Source organism: Elgaria multicarinata, chromosome 8 (genome assembly GCF_023053635.1).
Source record: "Elgaria multicarinata webbii isolate HBS135686 ecotype San Diego chromosome 8, rElgMul1.1.pri, whole genome shotgun sequence".
In the NCBI taxonomy this organism is placed as follows: domain Eukaryota; kingdom Metazoa; phylum Chordata; class Lepidosauria; order Squamata; family Anguidae; genus Elgaria; species Elgaria multicarinata.
The window spans coordinates 82281800-82298025 of NC_086178.1; the positions used below are offsets into that span (position 1 = coordinate 82281800).

At 41.2% G+C, this 16226-nt stretch overlaps 1 protein-coding gene across 1 annotated transcript in view; it reads left to right on the top strand.

Moving 5' to 3' along the window:
- Positions 1-958: 958 nt before the first annotated feature.
- Positions 959-16226, top strand: part of LOC134402925 (uncharacterized) — a 37223-nt gene continuing 21955 nt past the window's right edge. Inside the window, exons 1-2 of the mRNA XM_063132861.1 lie at positions 959-1042; positions 2040-2120. Of these exons, the coding sequence (XP_062988931.1) occupies positions 2092-2120 (29 nt within the window). The 5' untranslated portion in view covers positions 959-1042; positions 2040-2091. The remainder of the gene's footprint in view (positions 1043-2039; positions 2121-16226) is intronic.

A 16226-nucleotide genomic window follows, 5' to 3' on the forward strand; every position in this document is an offset into this window, starting at 1 on the left:
AGACACAGGGACATGTTTGTAAGGCCTTTAAAAGTGCAATACTACACATACGGTATTTAGAAAGAAAAAGTCCTAATAAAACAACTTGTTGGTTTTAATTTTTGTGAACCGCCCAGAGAGCTTCGGCTATTGGGTGGTATAAAAATGTTATAAATAAATAAATAAATAAAATAAAACTCCCATCTATGCTGGCTGGGACACACTAGGACTTGTAGGACCTTTTCTGTGTAAACATGCATATGATCATGCCCAGGGATAACATGAACTTCCTTATTTCAGAACACCACAATGTCCTTCATGTTTTGCAATTTGATCTTCTAGCCTTAAATATCCCAAATGCTCTGGTAACAGTACATATCCGCCCCCTCAAGTATCTATCAGGATTACTGTGAGCGCTATTCTTTCCCTCTAGACCCGCTTTGCCTTGTATAGCTTTGTAAGACCTCCGAGAAACAGATTGGCTTCGTCAAAACGCGAACTATCCGCTTAAATTGATCATGGCGGACTACAAAAAAACACCACACACCGTTTCCCCCTCAGAAGCCCTTCTGGTGCTTAATTGAACGTGGCACTGTCAGGCAATTTTCACCAGGCCGCAGCCGTTTCCCTCTGAGGGGATTTAAAGGGAGCGAAACGTCTGCTTATCTGAGAGGATTTCTAAACAGATATCTCCATTTCAAAAGAGAAACTGCTCTAAAGCGAGGGCTCTCCCAATGGTGGCCCTACATACGAGCATGCGCACTGACATTTCGCAGTCCGACCATCCTGAGGGAAGCGCCAATCCTTCACCGAACGTAAACCTCCTACAGGACATGCGCAGAAACGACTTGCTCGCTTCTCCAAGTCCACCCCACCACCGCCAAAAAACGAGCAAAACAGTGCCTAGCGCATGCGCGTGAAGAGCTCCGTGTTCCAACAGCAGGTGGGCATGCGCTTGCTGCCCTGACCGGTTGCGGAGCGTGCGCAGTGCAAGGAGCATTCGGGAAGGGTCCTTGTTGCCGGGTCCGTCCGCTTTTCTCTGGAAAGAAATTCCCGACTCAGGGTACGAACTGCCACGTTCCCAACCGCTAGCCCCTTGCGTGCCTTGCCTTGGCGGTACACCGTGCCGCGGCTCGGTAGCTTCCTAGCCGGAGGGGTTCGGGGGCTCTACAGTTACACGCCCCCCGCCCTTGCCTGTTGTGGGCCGGCGCCATCCTGGGCTACGCGGTCCATCACCTCAGTGTCCGCCTCAGGGCAGCTGGGAACCCTGTGAAGGCCATGGCGCCTTTTCTTTTTTCTTGCGCATGAAGCGGAGGACTGTTGGCCCTTCGTGGGAGAGCACAAACCGGCCCCTCAGCGACGGGGTTGGCCGGGTCAGCTCTTCCTCTCAAGCTGCCCGTAGGACAGCTCCATCCTCTTCTTCAGTGTCTCTTGCTTGGAAGTCAGGTGGAAGGAGAGTCGCTTTATCGTGTTGCTGTTTCAAGCGGGAGGCGGCGGGATTGAGTTGCTCTCTGCGCCTTGCAACAACTGGGCTCGCCAGCCGAACACCCACCCGTAATTAACTATCCCCGCCGCCGCCGCTTTCCACTCCTTTGACTGCTTGTACTTAAGGCCAAACGAGACATGATAGTGGAAGACTATCATGAACTGTGGTGATCTATCCTATTGCCCTAATAAGAGTGAGCGTTTGGGGCCTGGTTTTTAGAACAAAAGGGGATGTGGTAGGAGATGCTAAACCCTCCCACTGTTTATCTCTTCTCACAGTTTCCTAGTGTTTCTCTCAAATGATCTCCTATACCAAGAAAGCTTTGCCATGGAGGCAGAGGCTATTAGGTTGGAGGGGGGGGGAGATAAACAAGAGATGTGGAGAGGTTTCAGTTCCCTTCACCCTCTTGTTCCAAAAGCCAGACCCTCTGTTCTTTGCATTATTCATAATCTGGATTTAAACAAACAAGTCTGCCACTATCACAGCTAATTTGGCCCTTAGGGGCAGCCCTGTGAGAATTAGAGAAAGAGATTGGCACCGTGTTAACTGCGCGGTTCTCTCTTATTTGCTGCAGTGCTGCCCATTTTTTCTGCTGCCTCCTGCTCTTGTCTGCTCCTGCTTTCAGCATGGTAAAGAAGAATACTATCCCTGAAGGGTAAGTATCCCATAAATATTATGTGGAGAGAGGGGGGGGGCTCTTACAGCCCCACCTATTCTCTTGCTTCAAGAGCATCTTTGCAATCTACAATAAGGCAAGGTAAGTATTTGCAACAGCATAGAGAAGACACAGTTTATCATCCCCCAGGTGAGTATTTTATCCCACACTATTTATGAATGCTCCGTCCACCTCAGATGGCTCCTGTTCCTCCTTTCTTTATCTTCAAATGTATGTAAAATAGAAGTGGGATAAAACTACATCCTCTCATCATGTCAATGACATGACAGGTTGACACTGAGATTACTTCAGAATAACATGATATCATCCTGGCACAGGGTAGTTTTGGTCAGTTATGTGAACACATTTGCCCCCTAATTGCACCTGGGCTATTTGCATAACTTGGTAGATCTGGGCTTCTGTTTGTAAGTTTGATTGGGTGTTGTTGTTTTTCAATAAAGTTATCAACACCGAGTTGTGCAACTATCCCATGTTTATTGAGCAGCAAATGCTTTTGTTCATCACAAAGTTGATCCATAAAGTTCTCCACTTTTGTGACATGTGAAAATGCCCAACACATTTTCAGTGGAAAAGCACACGTTTTCAATGGAGAAATGAATTTTTTAAATTTGACATTAATTAGAGATTAATTTGATTTTTATCTTGAAACTTAGATTGCTTTATCAAAGTTAGGCAGGAAATGACATTAGAAAAATATACAAATAATATTGCTAAGCAATATTATTTTAAAGAAATTCTGTTAGAGCAATTCCAAAACAAACTTTGTTATTATGTCATAGCAACTTTGGTTTCAATTTTTCTGCTCTTTCCTCTGTTGCCTCTCATTCTTGTCCGCTCTCTTATATCCTGGTATTAAATTACCAATGTTGTATATGCTGCAAGTTTTATTTACCAGAGTTATGGTGCAATCCTATTACAATAATCATAAGCCCCCAAACTCGGAGGCTTATGCCATCCTATGCAGCAGGGAGAGGAGTGGAGACTATATTGGTCTCTCCATCCTCGTGCCTGCATTTCCACTAGATGTGCTTTTTTGCCCATCTAGCAAAAGCGTTTCGGAAGGGGAGGGAAGGAGGCTGGAGTGGCCCCAGGATAGCACATATCCTGGCCTCTTCAATTTCTTGCCCTCCCTGCCCACTGAAACACCTCTTTTTCCCTCTCTCTGAGGCTGTGTTCCCAAACTCACAGAGGCAGCTGGCACAGTTCTTTCTGTGCCAGCGAGGAGGGGGAATGGATCATGGATTCTCCCTTCGAGGGCGGAGCATTTTATTCAGTCTCGCATCTGGGAATCAGAAGTATTCTGTAGCCCCTCAGATGCTATCTAGGGGCCATAGAATTGCTCCCTTACATTATTAACACAGAATTTCAGGAAACCTAAAAAGGTTTAATATTGTGCTTTTTTTTCTAAAAGACTTTATTTATTCACTATTGAGAATATATTTACCGAACAGCTGAAATGGGTATAAATTGTAAGCAATCAGTTACCTTAGTAGCTCAAAGCTTGGCAGAGGAAGCACTGGATTGGAATATAGCATTGAGAGTAATAGCTTAAAATGGAAGGAATTATTGGGAAACGTGGTAACAAATAAAATAGCAAAAATAAATATAACATGTAACTGAAAGATGGGTACGTGTTATGACTTTGCTTACTGCATTTGTCAGCATGTAGCCAACAGGTCTTGGACTGTTCCAGTTGGGTAGCATGCAAGAAGGCTGTGCAACTGTCACCATTGTGCACTAAAATAGAGATGGATATGTTTTCATCATGGAATTGATTATGCATTTATAATCACATGTTAAAGTCTGTCTGCACTGAAATCTGTATTTGCTGGTGTGACATTCATATGAGCCCTATCACTGTTGGCTGGAGTCTTAGTCTAAGAAACATTATTTTAAAATCCATTTTCTTAATGAAGCAGACAATTAGATAATAAATAATCATAGCTGACATGATCTAGTTCAAACTGTTTTAGATCCTTAGTTGTTTTGCTTGATCAGAACAGTGACATATTTCATTTACTTTAACTTTTTAGATTGCAGGATCTTTTTGTGGGAGGATTATTTTGTCAAAAGAAAATATTGCAAGTTAGCTGTCAGTTCTGAGCAATTTGCTTAAATGTCTTTCCATTCGTTATGACTGAAGGAGTTGAAGTATAGCTGTGCTGTTCTTTGCATATTTATGTAGTACAAATTGAAATCTTCGATCAGATTTGAAATTGGTTTCTGTTATTACAACTAGTTCTGAGTTGTCCAACCTTTTTCCCTATTATGGCAAAATAGGTTTTTCTCTCTTGAGTTAATCTATATAATCATTAAAGCTGTACAATCTGAATTGGCAACAAAATTGCTTCCTAACATGAGTGCTGCTGTTCAGGATGCTTGTCAGCAAGCAAGCCAGTTCTGTCATCCTCCAAGACACTCCATTCCACATCCAACACACAGTTTTCTGATTTTCTTTTCTAATTGACACTCAACGTCCCATGGCTGTCGATTGTGATCGGTTGGCATTGGACTCATTTATGTGTTCTTACTGTACTTCTTCACATCTCAGGGTTCCCATGAGCATATGATACCACCTCTTTGTTTCTCAGTGACTCCATTTTGGCTCTGTTTCTGTTACCTGAGTTCACTATTAGAGGTAGTGATCATATGGATAGGCTTAGTTCCAAGGATCCCTCTGCATAGATAGAAGCTTGCTGCGTCCTGCAGTGGCTGCCTACAGAGGGATGGGTGCTGAGAGATGCAGATTCATGGGGGTGGGGGAAGGAATTGATGACACACTGGTTTTCTGCTTGCGCAGCAAGCCACTGAAAACTTGCCAAAACTTCTAAGGATCTGTGTAAATTCACATACATAGATCAGCGCAAGACATATACAGCTACACAAATCCAAATATACCACTTCTAACTTCAACTTTGTAGTCTATTAAGTGTGACTATAGGTAAGTTCTTCCTGTTGCAATGGGCTTTCCTAATCTTTCGCAATAATATTTAAGCCTTCCCAATTGTAGCTATGGATCACTTCTTGTGTTACATTTGTCATACAAAAGCTGCCTGAAGTTGCTTCCAGGTGGCAATTGCCCCACATGGTGAGATGGTTTGCATGCATCATCACTTCTCAATGAGAATCAAACTCCACTGTTTTATCTATTTTCTTGTTAGTAAAATCTGGAATGTTTGGCATTGGTGTTAGGACAAAGGTCTTCCAGTTAGAGGAGTCCTAGTGCTCCCAATCAAAAAGTGTGATGCATATATTCCATCTTTTCCTCCTTAACATATTTTTCTGATAAGAAAAAGACAGAAAAGGGATATGTAAACATGGGAGACTTACAAATGGAAGAAAACATCATCTAGATTCCCTGTAAAATTTCAAAGCTGGGTGGTTACACAATAGGAGCCTTGCATGGAAGTACCCTAAATGTGGGAGGTGACAAGCAAGATGAGGCTCACTGTGAAATGGCTCACTGTGTAAGGCAGATGCTACCTGAGAAGCAGTTGCAGGGAGCAGAAGTGTAAGAAGCTGCCAAAAGAGGGTTGATCTGGAAATCAGGGCATAGCAAGGAGTCCAGTGTTTTAAAATCTTGCTTTATTTCCAAGTTGGGTTCATGAGTGCTGCTTAACTCATTTTCATCCACTAATTTGAACTGATTTTGTAGCTTATTCAACCACTTGAAATGGTTCAGATGCAAATTAATATAAAGTTTTCCATTAGCATTAATATAAATTCTTTTGTTACCATGCACCAGTTAACAGCCTAGCCTTTTAGGATGCTCTTGCACTCATGTCCTGTTCATGTACTTCCCATAGACTGATTGGACATTATGGGAAAAGATACTTGCCTTTGTTCTGATCCAGCACAGCTGCTCTTATGTTCTTATCTTCCATATAATAAGTACAGTGATAAAAATTGAACTTGAATCAAGAGTGAAAAGAAAGTAAAAAAGATGGTTAGTTCATTGACAATGCATAGGGCTGATGGGATGGTGTTGTTAAGGATTGGCATTCTTCTTCATGGCATGATCAAAAATTCTTGAAAGGCTCATATCTTAAATGTTTCCAGAATTAATCTACCCATTTCCAAATTCTGAAACTAGAATTTCTGGACTATTCAGTTGAACTGAGGTTGATCCTGAATGCCTTAGTCCTGCAGAGGAGACCCATACATGTATCAAATGCAGATGATGTGCATCTACTACATAGTGCTCATCCAGCCCCCCCCCCTTGATGTAGTTGGATTCATATTTTAATTCACATGGGGATATGTCTCTCTACATGGCTAACAGTTGCTATGCATGATTAATTGCCTAAAGCTAGATTGGGTCTTCTGTCTTTTGGTGACTTTGTTATCAATAAAAATGTAAGAAGTGCAGTTCTTACAGTGTAAAAACACTATAATCACACAGATCCCTAAACAGATGCTGGCATTTGCCCCCAATAGCTTTTCATGGTACTCTTTGTTGGGAGAAAAAATTAGGCAGGGGGATGCTGGGAGTTATAGAACTTTTTTCCTGTCTAAACATGTATAGGATTGCACTCTTAAGATCATTTTTAATTAGGATGATGTTATTAAAAATTGTCACTGGTAAAAAAAAAAAAGTGGTGGTGGTGGTGACACCAGTGTTAATCCCAATGTTAATGGCCACACGTTGCTATTTGAACTCAAACTTGATCTCTATTTTATATATGTTGATTTTTTTTATAGGACTCTGTATACCAGAAAATAAAACAAAGGGCAGATGTTGCAGGGGATGGGGAGCCTCATAACTCCCAGCATTCCACAGCCAGCATAGTTGTAGGACCATATAAACATGCATAGGATTGCACTGTGAGCTAGCATTCTCCAAAGTAATATTTATTTTTTGGTAAATTTAGACTTAAAATGTATCATCCTTCCTAAGAAATGGGTTAAATGCTCTATAATCAACACATTTTATTTCTAAAACATCTCACAGTGATTTTTAATAGATGCTTTTGTACAGCCACTTTTACAGAAGAACATTTTTAAAGCCAAAAGGGGTCTACAGGCATGTGTCTGCTGCTAATATGTGATAAAATACCATGTCTGACCACTGAATTCTTTTATCCAACATCCCAATTGTCTGTGAGGCTGTCTATTTGAATTTAGTTATCCTTATTGTCATCCCTGAAATTACTTCATTGCATTTCAGAAAAATGTCTAATTTGATTTGAGATACCAGGTGAATAGTTGTTTCTATGTTTTGCAAAGTATTGAACTGTGTTCTATTCTGACAACTTCAGATATTGGTGTGTATGTATTGTGAAGTGGTTTTTTATTTTTGAAAAATAAAGTTATGATAGCATACTGTGTCATCTATTGCTTTTAGTATAGAATAAGTTTCTGAGTCAGTTGATGCAGTGCACATATGGAGTGTTAGATATGCAGGTGCTTTCCTTGATTGTTTGCGAATAGGAAAAAAAATCCCTACATTCACAATGGGAAAGCCCGATCAAACACAGACTGGACTGGTTCACACAATCAAAATAAGTCACAGTGGCTTATTTAAATCATGATGCATGCCAGGTTTGATTTGAATGATCACCACTCAGGCACAAATTGTTGTGTTATCTGAACCCAGTGGCATGGTTAGTTGGAGAGGGAAACCATGGGCTGCTGCAGGGCTATTGAAAATATGTTTCCCCTTCCAACAAACCATGTCTCCCACCCCCCTGATTTTGGACAACATGACAAATTGTGCCCAGGGAGTGATGATTCAAATCACACCTGGCACACACCACGATTTAAATAAGCCACTGTGGCTTATGTTTATCATGTGACTTGAGATACCATATATGAGATGCCCTATTTATTCTTCCTTTTGTAATCCTGTCCATTATATTACAGTAATTATCCAAAATTGTAAACTGCCTCAAATACATTGACAGAAAGGTAGTAATAAGTAAATATATAGTAGTTACTTTCATCCAGTGGAAAGTCGGGCATTGTAGTTAGCCTTTTGATCACACCAGTATGAAAAAATCAAACAAACTGAATTCCAATATCATGCCAATTTATCATGCTAAAGTTAAAGAATTGACAAACCAGAATTGGAAACTATGACTTGAGATGGATTTGATTATTTTGGTTTGCCATGATGTTTTAATTGGGAAATTAGAGTTGCAGCCATCAATCTACCTCCAGGAGCTACTACTTCATAGAAGCAGAAATGACCCTATAAAGCACAATGTGAAAGAAGCAGACATGCAGCTGTAAGCCATTGTTTTACATTGGAAGCTCAAACCATAGGTTGGCATGATCTTTGAACTGAACCATGTTTTTCCCATTGGAACAGCTCACATTCGCAAGAGTTATTTCACCTTTATTGCTATGATGGCTCTAGCCCCAGCTCAACTTTGATAGGTTAATAATTATATGAATATAACTATCCTTTAATCCCAAAGAATTAAAAACTAGGGAAACTAGTTTAAATTCTGTAGCGGGGGGATACATAATCTGTTTAATGAAACGTGTTTGTTTGTTTTAAGAAATAAACTAATATTTAAATTCTGTGGCATTGCTATGTGGGGACAGACAGCCCTTGCCTATTTTTTGTTGTCTTTGAGGGGCCACATGTACAATTATATGCATGCACATTTCTCTGAAGTAAGAATCCACACAATCTTTGAAGAATAAAGCTGCAAGACCTTGCTTAATTTGTAATTCTGACAAGCTGGTCCAATAAAAGATAAAGGTTCTACCACCTCAGTGTCTCTTTATTATTTCACCTATCAGCTATTATTAAACTTGCTTTAAATACTCTTTTAAACTATTCATTTGGGGGTGAAAACTTAAGTTCACATAGCTGAAAATAATGTTTACCTAAATTAAGGGAATATGGACCACTTTATATATTATCTTGTTACATCTGAAAGAAAGCTGAATTCTTTGACTAAAAATTAGCTTTTTTATTTTGTGTAATTTATGCTACTTCTGTTTACTCATGAAGGAGAGGGAAGTGGAGGAATTAATTAGGGTACTGAAACTATGAACCTGACCACTGGAAATCATGCACAATCTTGCCCATCCACTCCTGCTTTTCTGAGATTCATCTTCATGTCAGTAAGGGTTAGGAACATTTTAAATAAGAGTTGGGGGTGGTTAGGATGCTGAAAGCAAACATGTATATTGCATTTGCAGAATACATACAGTTCTGAAGGATGATAGAGCACAGTTATGAATTCTGATTTCTATTTAGGACATGAAATCGAGGGCTCAAACATTTTTCTTTCAGACAGGTCTCTTTCAAAATGTTTTCCTGTTACGTGCTGATTCCCCAATAATAATAATAACAACCTCATTTTCAGATGGCCAGAATGCATCTGAACATAGTGGTTTCTCTATTGGTGTTCCTATGTTTAAAATGTTTCTCATTTCCTGAATTAGTGATCTCCAAAAGTGAAAAATATTTCACAATACTTTCACAACATCTACACTAAAAAGATATGTCTTGACTACAATGCACAGTGAAGCATGTGCACAATTGCACCTCAGAGCTGGAATTATTAGTTTAAGTTTGACAGACATATTCTGTGGCTAGTGACCTGTTCTATAGCCAAGTCACAGGATACTTATAGGAATTAAATTACCTGCAGTGATTCTGAGTATGGTTGGGGTGAGTAAGAAAACCTGGTGCCAAGGATCCCAGCTTGGTCCATGAAATCAGAAACCAATGAATGGTCTGCTCTTGTCAAGAGCCATGACAAGCAGAAAGATAGTGTGGCAATAGAAAGGAGAGCAGTAGAGCTCACTTTGTACATGGTTTTGTCAGTGTCTGAGCATCTTGCATTTGCGGTGCTTGCAGTGCATTTCCAATAATAGTCCAGGGCATTTTGTTGATGCTCCTCTTTTTCCCTTAGCCTTACTGAACATTCATTCTCTGTTTTAACTACATTAAAACATGAGAGTCTAGAGCAGTGGTCTTCAACTGGTGGGTCATGACCCAAAAGTGGGTTGTGAGATCAGTCCAGATGGGTCATGGCAAAGCCATTGCCTCCATGTTGAGCATGGAGAAAATTGTGAATGTGGGTCCTATGTTGCAGGTTGGGAGTCTGAGGTGAGTCTCGCATCTGGACCAGTTGAAGTCCACTGGTTTAGAGGGAGACCAGGACATAGGAAACTGCGGGCATAATACAAGCTTACAGCTAAGAAGGAACTAAATTTTTATGCAGACATTCATTGAGAACATGCACCAACTGTTCTAAAGAGTTAATTGAACGTACAAATAAAAGCAGAGATACAGAAAAAGACTGCCTTTAAAAAGTCAAGCATAGTTCAGTTTCTTGACCAGGGTTGGGGAACTTGTGATTCTTCAGATTATGTTGGACTATAGTTCCCATACTCCTGACTGGGGCTGATGACAGTTGGACATCCAACAACATTTGGAGGGCTACAGGTTTCCCACTTCTGCATGCACAAGTAATAAACCCAAAGCATTGCAGAATCTATTACAGCAGTACTCTTGCACAGAGACAATCTGATTTTCACCAAGGAAATACACAGTACTGTATAAAACTAAGAGATGGTCTTTTATGGTCACATATTTTCATATGTGTTCAACATTTGACAATTGGCATGTCATGTGGAACAAATTCAGTGAAGTTAAAAACTTGAATATTTCATCTACGTGTCATCTTCCTGTTCAACCTTTCCTTCATATCTTGTTAATTGATTGTGTTGCCTGTTTTATTAGTTGGAGAAGAATGTGTAGGTATAATTTAGTATTTTGCAAACACAATCATGTCTTATGTATATAATTCAATGGGAGTTAGTCATCCTTTTTTGACTGCCTTCTTGTTGACCAATTCTCATGAAACATACTTCATTGGAAAACTCTTGACATGCAGATTCCACGAATAACAACAGTTTTCACTATAAGTCGAGAGTTTATGTCCCTAAAACTTTTTTAAAAAAGGCTATCTTCTATAACAATGTTCCATAAATTAAACAAACAATTAATTGCAAATTGGAGCAAAATGAAACTTGAACACAAAAAGTCTCTATACACCTTTATAAACATGGGTGCAGGCCAAACTACAATGATATGCCAGTAACATATGGCCTGTAAACAATCATGAAGGGATTAACAGACACCTACAATTAAAAGTGAGCCAGTCAAAGTTTAGTTTTTATTTATTTATTTATGGCATTTCTATACCACCCACTCACCGAAGCTGTCTGGGCAGTTCACAAAAATTAAAACCATCAAGTACAATTCAGGGTATAAAACAAACCACAGTATAAATGTAGAGATTTATACAGATTTAAAATACAGATTTCAAACAGCAAAGATTAAGGCCATTTCTACACCAGCCCGAAAATCCGGGCTGGCCATGGCCAAGTCCCTGTGTGTCCAAATGACACACAGGGACTCCCGGGGGCAAAGGAAAATGAGTGCAGGTTTTCCCAGGGATAAATAATCCCTGGGAAAACCCAGTTCTTCCCGTGGTCTCAGGATCGTCCCATGACCGTGAGGTGCTGGAGCCCATCCCAGCTTCTTCCCTCCTCCCTGTGTGTAGTGGGGGTTAGCAGAGGGAAGGAGCCAGGTCGGGAGGAGAATGCACATCGGTGGGGAGCGGGGGTTGGGGCTTTTTTCTTTGTACCTTAATGTTTGCTGGAGCCCAAGTGCACTCCAGCTCTTCTTTAAAAATAAAATAAAATTGACAGACGCGACGCCTGGGACATTACACGGCCATGTGAACACGAGGCGACGATCCCGGAAGCAGGTAGGTCTGGGATCGCCCCTCTCCCTCCCTCTACACCCGTAGGTGTAGAAAGGGCCTAAGATGATAAACTGTTAAAATACTGGGGAAATAAAAAGGTCTTCACCTGGCATTGAAAACAGTATAATGTAGGTGCCAGGCGAACCTCTCTAGTGAGCTCATTCTGCAGCCAGGGTGCCATAGCAGAGAAGGCCCTCCTCCTGGTTATTGCTCTGAAAGGTAGTCTCTAGCTTTTAAACTTAGCAAAATAACACTTAAAAGCATCTGTATACCTTCAGTTAAACCTTTCGTTAGGTTTTCTTTTGCTCATAAACTCTGTTCATGGGGAACCAACTTGGAAAATATGTTGGAAAATACAGATTTTTAATAAGCCAAATCCATTTTCTTAAGACAATCCAGGTACATATTAACACCTTCAACAGAAGAGCACTACTGCAAGCATTAGCCAAGTAACTTTGGCTCTCTGTGAACCATAAGGTGGTTAACAACAATGTTAATGTATTCACTCTTGGATATTTTCTTGATATTTTCATTTATCTGATAGTATGGCTGAGAAAAGCAGCTTGGTTAAGCGCTGAAATTTTTTGGCACAGAGTGGAAGTGCAATGATTCTGCAATCCGCTCCAAGCATGCACAAGGGTTTCTGTAGGTAGGCTTCTGAGTGAATGCCTACAGGTTTCCAAAGTGGCAAAGGATTCTGTCTCATGCTGGAGGCTTCTGATTGTTCTCTCAAGTATATTTTTATTATATGTGCTTGAGTAACTCTCATCAATTGCCAAATAACAATCAAAACTTTATCAATGGATCCTCTGGGATTTTATTTTACTCTGTGTTATCTATACACAAGGTAACTGATAATCTTGCTTCAGTTATCTGGCACCAATCACTTTTGATTACTTCAACAAGTTGAAAATGGCCTAAAAATTCAGCTAGTGCAAAATAGGGCTTTAAGATTTTTAACTGGGACAGGATGATTCAGCCATATTACAACAGTGCTTTGTCATCTGTACTGGCTTCCTGTCTGTTTCTGGCTCCAACTGAAAGTTCTGGTTTTTACATTAAAGCCCTTAATCGCACATGACTAGCTTGCTGGAAGAATTACTTCCACCTAGATCTTAAGACCATGGCTACTTTGGTGTGGCCGTCAGTACCCCTTGGGCCTCCCCATCTATTGTGGTGGGGGGGGGGGCTTCCTTCTCTCTTACCATGCGGTATCAGTTGGATGCAGCAGCAGCAGCATGAAAACATAGCTACCAAGCTTTGCTGCTGGCATCCACCATTTTAATTTCCCTATAATGCATTTGGGACTCTGATATGACATCACTCCAGAGTGATACTGCATTGGTACCCCAGAGGCATTGTGGGGAAATTAAAATGGTAATCACTAGCTACAGCCACCCAGCACCATGCAAAGTAGCACTGAGAGGGCTGCCAGACTGTGTTTGCTCTACCTATCATTTGGTGTTGGTAGCAGGATCAGTGGTGGGCCCTCTTGAGAGCTCAGGCCATCAGTATCTACCAAATGGTGCCAAACCCTGATGCTGGTTCTGTTTGAGATCCTCTGTGGACACACTTCTCTGCATGCTCATACCAAGTGAGGGCCTGCTTAGTGTTGGCCCCCCAGTTCTGATATACTTTCTCCACAGAGGCTTGCCAAATGTCTACTTTGTATTTTGTATTTTTTATTTTGGTTCCAGGCCTTTAAGAAATAAATACAACTTTGAAATCTTGAAACATTCCATTTAAAATTGGATTATTATTTTTTTTGTATTGCTTGGTATTGCTATTGATGGATTTCATTCTCTGCTGCTATATATATTGATGATGATGATGATGATGATGATGATAATAATAATAATAGGACTCCCTCTAATATAACTGGCATGTGTAGCTGCATTCCTCCTCCCCCAGTAATATTTATAAGATGTAACTGTAGATCACATTGGTGCTATGGGGCAGTGCTGCCCACATACCAGCAGGACTTACTGCTACTACAATGGGGAGCTAGTGGTTCTCAAATCAAGCGGAAATGCTCATTTCTGGAATGGGTCAGGTCTGCAGAACCCTTAAAAGCGAGCTCTGCTTGACCTGTCCTGATCTGGAAATGAGCATTTTTTCTCCCCTTTGGGGTTGCTTTAGGCAGCACTAACTCCCAGTTGTTCCTGCTCACCCAACAGTATGAGTGGAAACATAGCAAAAGTATTGTTTTCTGCTTATGGTTCTTTCTCATATCAGAAATGGTGGCCTGGGATATCACCATGTCTTTAGCCCTTCCCAACAATTGCTTCAAACACTACCAGAAGTTGCATGTCAGCAGTCACATTACGGCCACATTATTTGCTTCCCCACCCCCTGAGCAAGGGTAAATTCTAACGGTAATATCCTACACTGCCTGCCCACTAGTGCACCAGACCATTAGGGCAACGGGAGCTTGAGGCAGATCATCAGAACTCACAGAAGGGAACACCACTGATTTCTCCCATTCTGAAAATGAGAGTTTTTGCTCATTTCCAGGGTTATTTCAGATACCACTAGTTACTGTTGCATTAAGAACATAAGAAGAGCCATGATAGATCAGTCCAAAGGTCCACCTAGTCCAGCACTTTGTTCATACAGTGACCAAGCAGCTGTTGACCAGGGACTCACAAGCAGGACACAGGTGCAACAGCATCCTAATGCCCATGTTCCCAAGCAACTGGTGTATATAGGCTTATTGCCTCAGATACTGGAGGCAGCACATAGCCATCAGGACTGGTAGCCGTTGATAGCCTTCTCTTTGAGGAATTTATCCAACCCCCTTTTAAAGCTATCCAAATTGGTGGTCATCACATCTTATGGTAGAGAATTCTATAGTTTAACTATGTGCTGTGTGAAGAAGTACTTTTATCTGTCCTGAGTCTCCCACCAATCAGCTTCATGGGATGACCCCACGTTCTAGTATTATGAGAAAGGAGGAAAAACAATAAAGAATAAAAATAATAAGTTATTTAAACAACGTGTTGATACTGATCTCACTTGAAAGTAGAAACCGTTTTAATACCAAACCCCATGCTATATAAACTCCACATTTTAAGGCAGTTAACCAAATCCGATTATGCTTGGTTTCTGTGTTTTCTGAAAGTTGTCAATGAGCTTCATCAGATGGGGTGTGGGGGTAGGACTTTTTCCTACGGTTGCTTTGCCTTCTGCTTCTGTCCCACAATAGAGATGAACAGCTTCCTCTTTCTTCACATGGGGAAGAAAGAAGGAAGTAACAACCACATGGCCAATTCAGTGGGCATTTTTATTGCACTACTTCTTCCATACACAGAAGGAAATGGCATGTTTCATAATAGTAAAAAAATGAAATTGAATTTTCTGGGTCTTATTTTTTGACGGAAAAAAGGACAGAAGGAGCAGGAGATGCGCGGGAGGTGGACGGCAACATCAAATGAAAACCCGAACATTCATGAGTGGCCAGTAATGAGCTATAAAACACTCATCTGATGATGCTCAGTGTCTGATAAAATTCCATAACAGCCTGAAATGGAACCCACATTTAATAAACAGCCTTCCCCAGCCCAAATTCTCTAAGAGAGCAATCCTATGGTCCCTAGTTCAGATTCCCCCCTCTGAGGTTGGAGACAGTGCTCCAACCTCGGACGAGGGAATTAGAGATTCAACGCCCCCTCACCTGCTCACTTGTAACCAGCAGGGAGAGAAATGTGTTGGCTGCTTCTCCAAGGTCAAGCAGTCAAACTTGGAGAGGGGTAAAAAGGGGAATTCCAGTGGGTGGGGAGGAGAGGAGACCAGAGAGCCCAGGATACAATTTATCCTGAGACTCCTCCAGTGTCCTTTACTCCTCCTCTGAAGTGCTTTTGCTAGAGAGGCTGAAAAGCCTGTCCAGCAAAAAAAAATGGAGGATGGAGAGGCAAAGATTTCCTCCTCTGCTCCTCCCACCCTGTTGGCTTCAGCACGGCAGGGCATAGGAATCTCAGGGGCTTCCAAACAGTAAGGGTGCAGTCAATAGAATTGCACTCTAATCCTGTGATTGAGCTGCAACAATTATTTGAATTGGAGGCAAATGACCATTATTTTGGAGTGGGATTATTTTTGCCTGTCCTGTATATAGTTCTTAACCTCCAGTTCCCAATGTCCAGAGAGCCAGTGTGGAGTAGTCATTAGAGTCGTGAGCCCCGGAACTCAGAAGATCTAGGTTCTAGCCCCCACTTGGCCATGAAACTCACTGGGTGACTCTGGGCCAGTCACTGACTCTCAGCCTTACCTACCTCACAGGGTGGTTGTGAGTATAAAATGAAGAGAAGAACGAGGATCATGTAAACCACTTTGGGTTCCTTGTAGGGAAAAA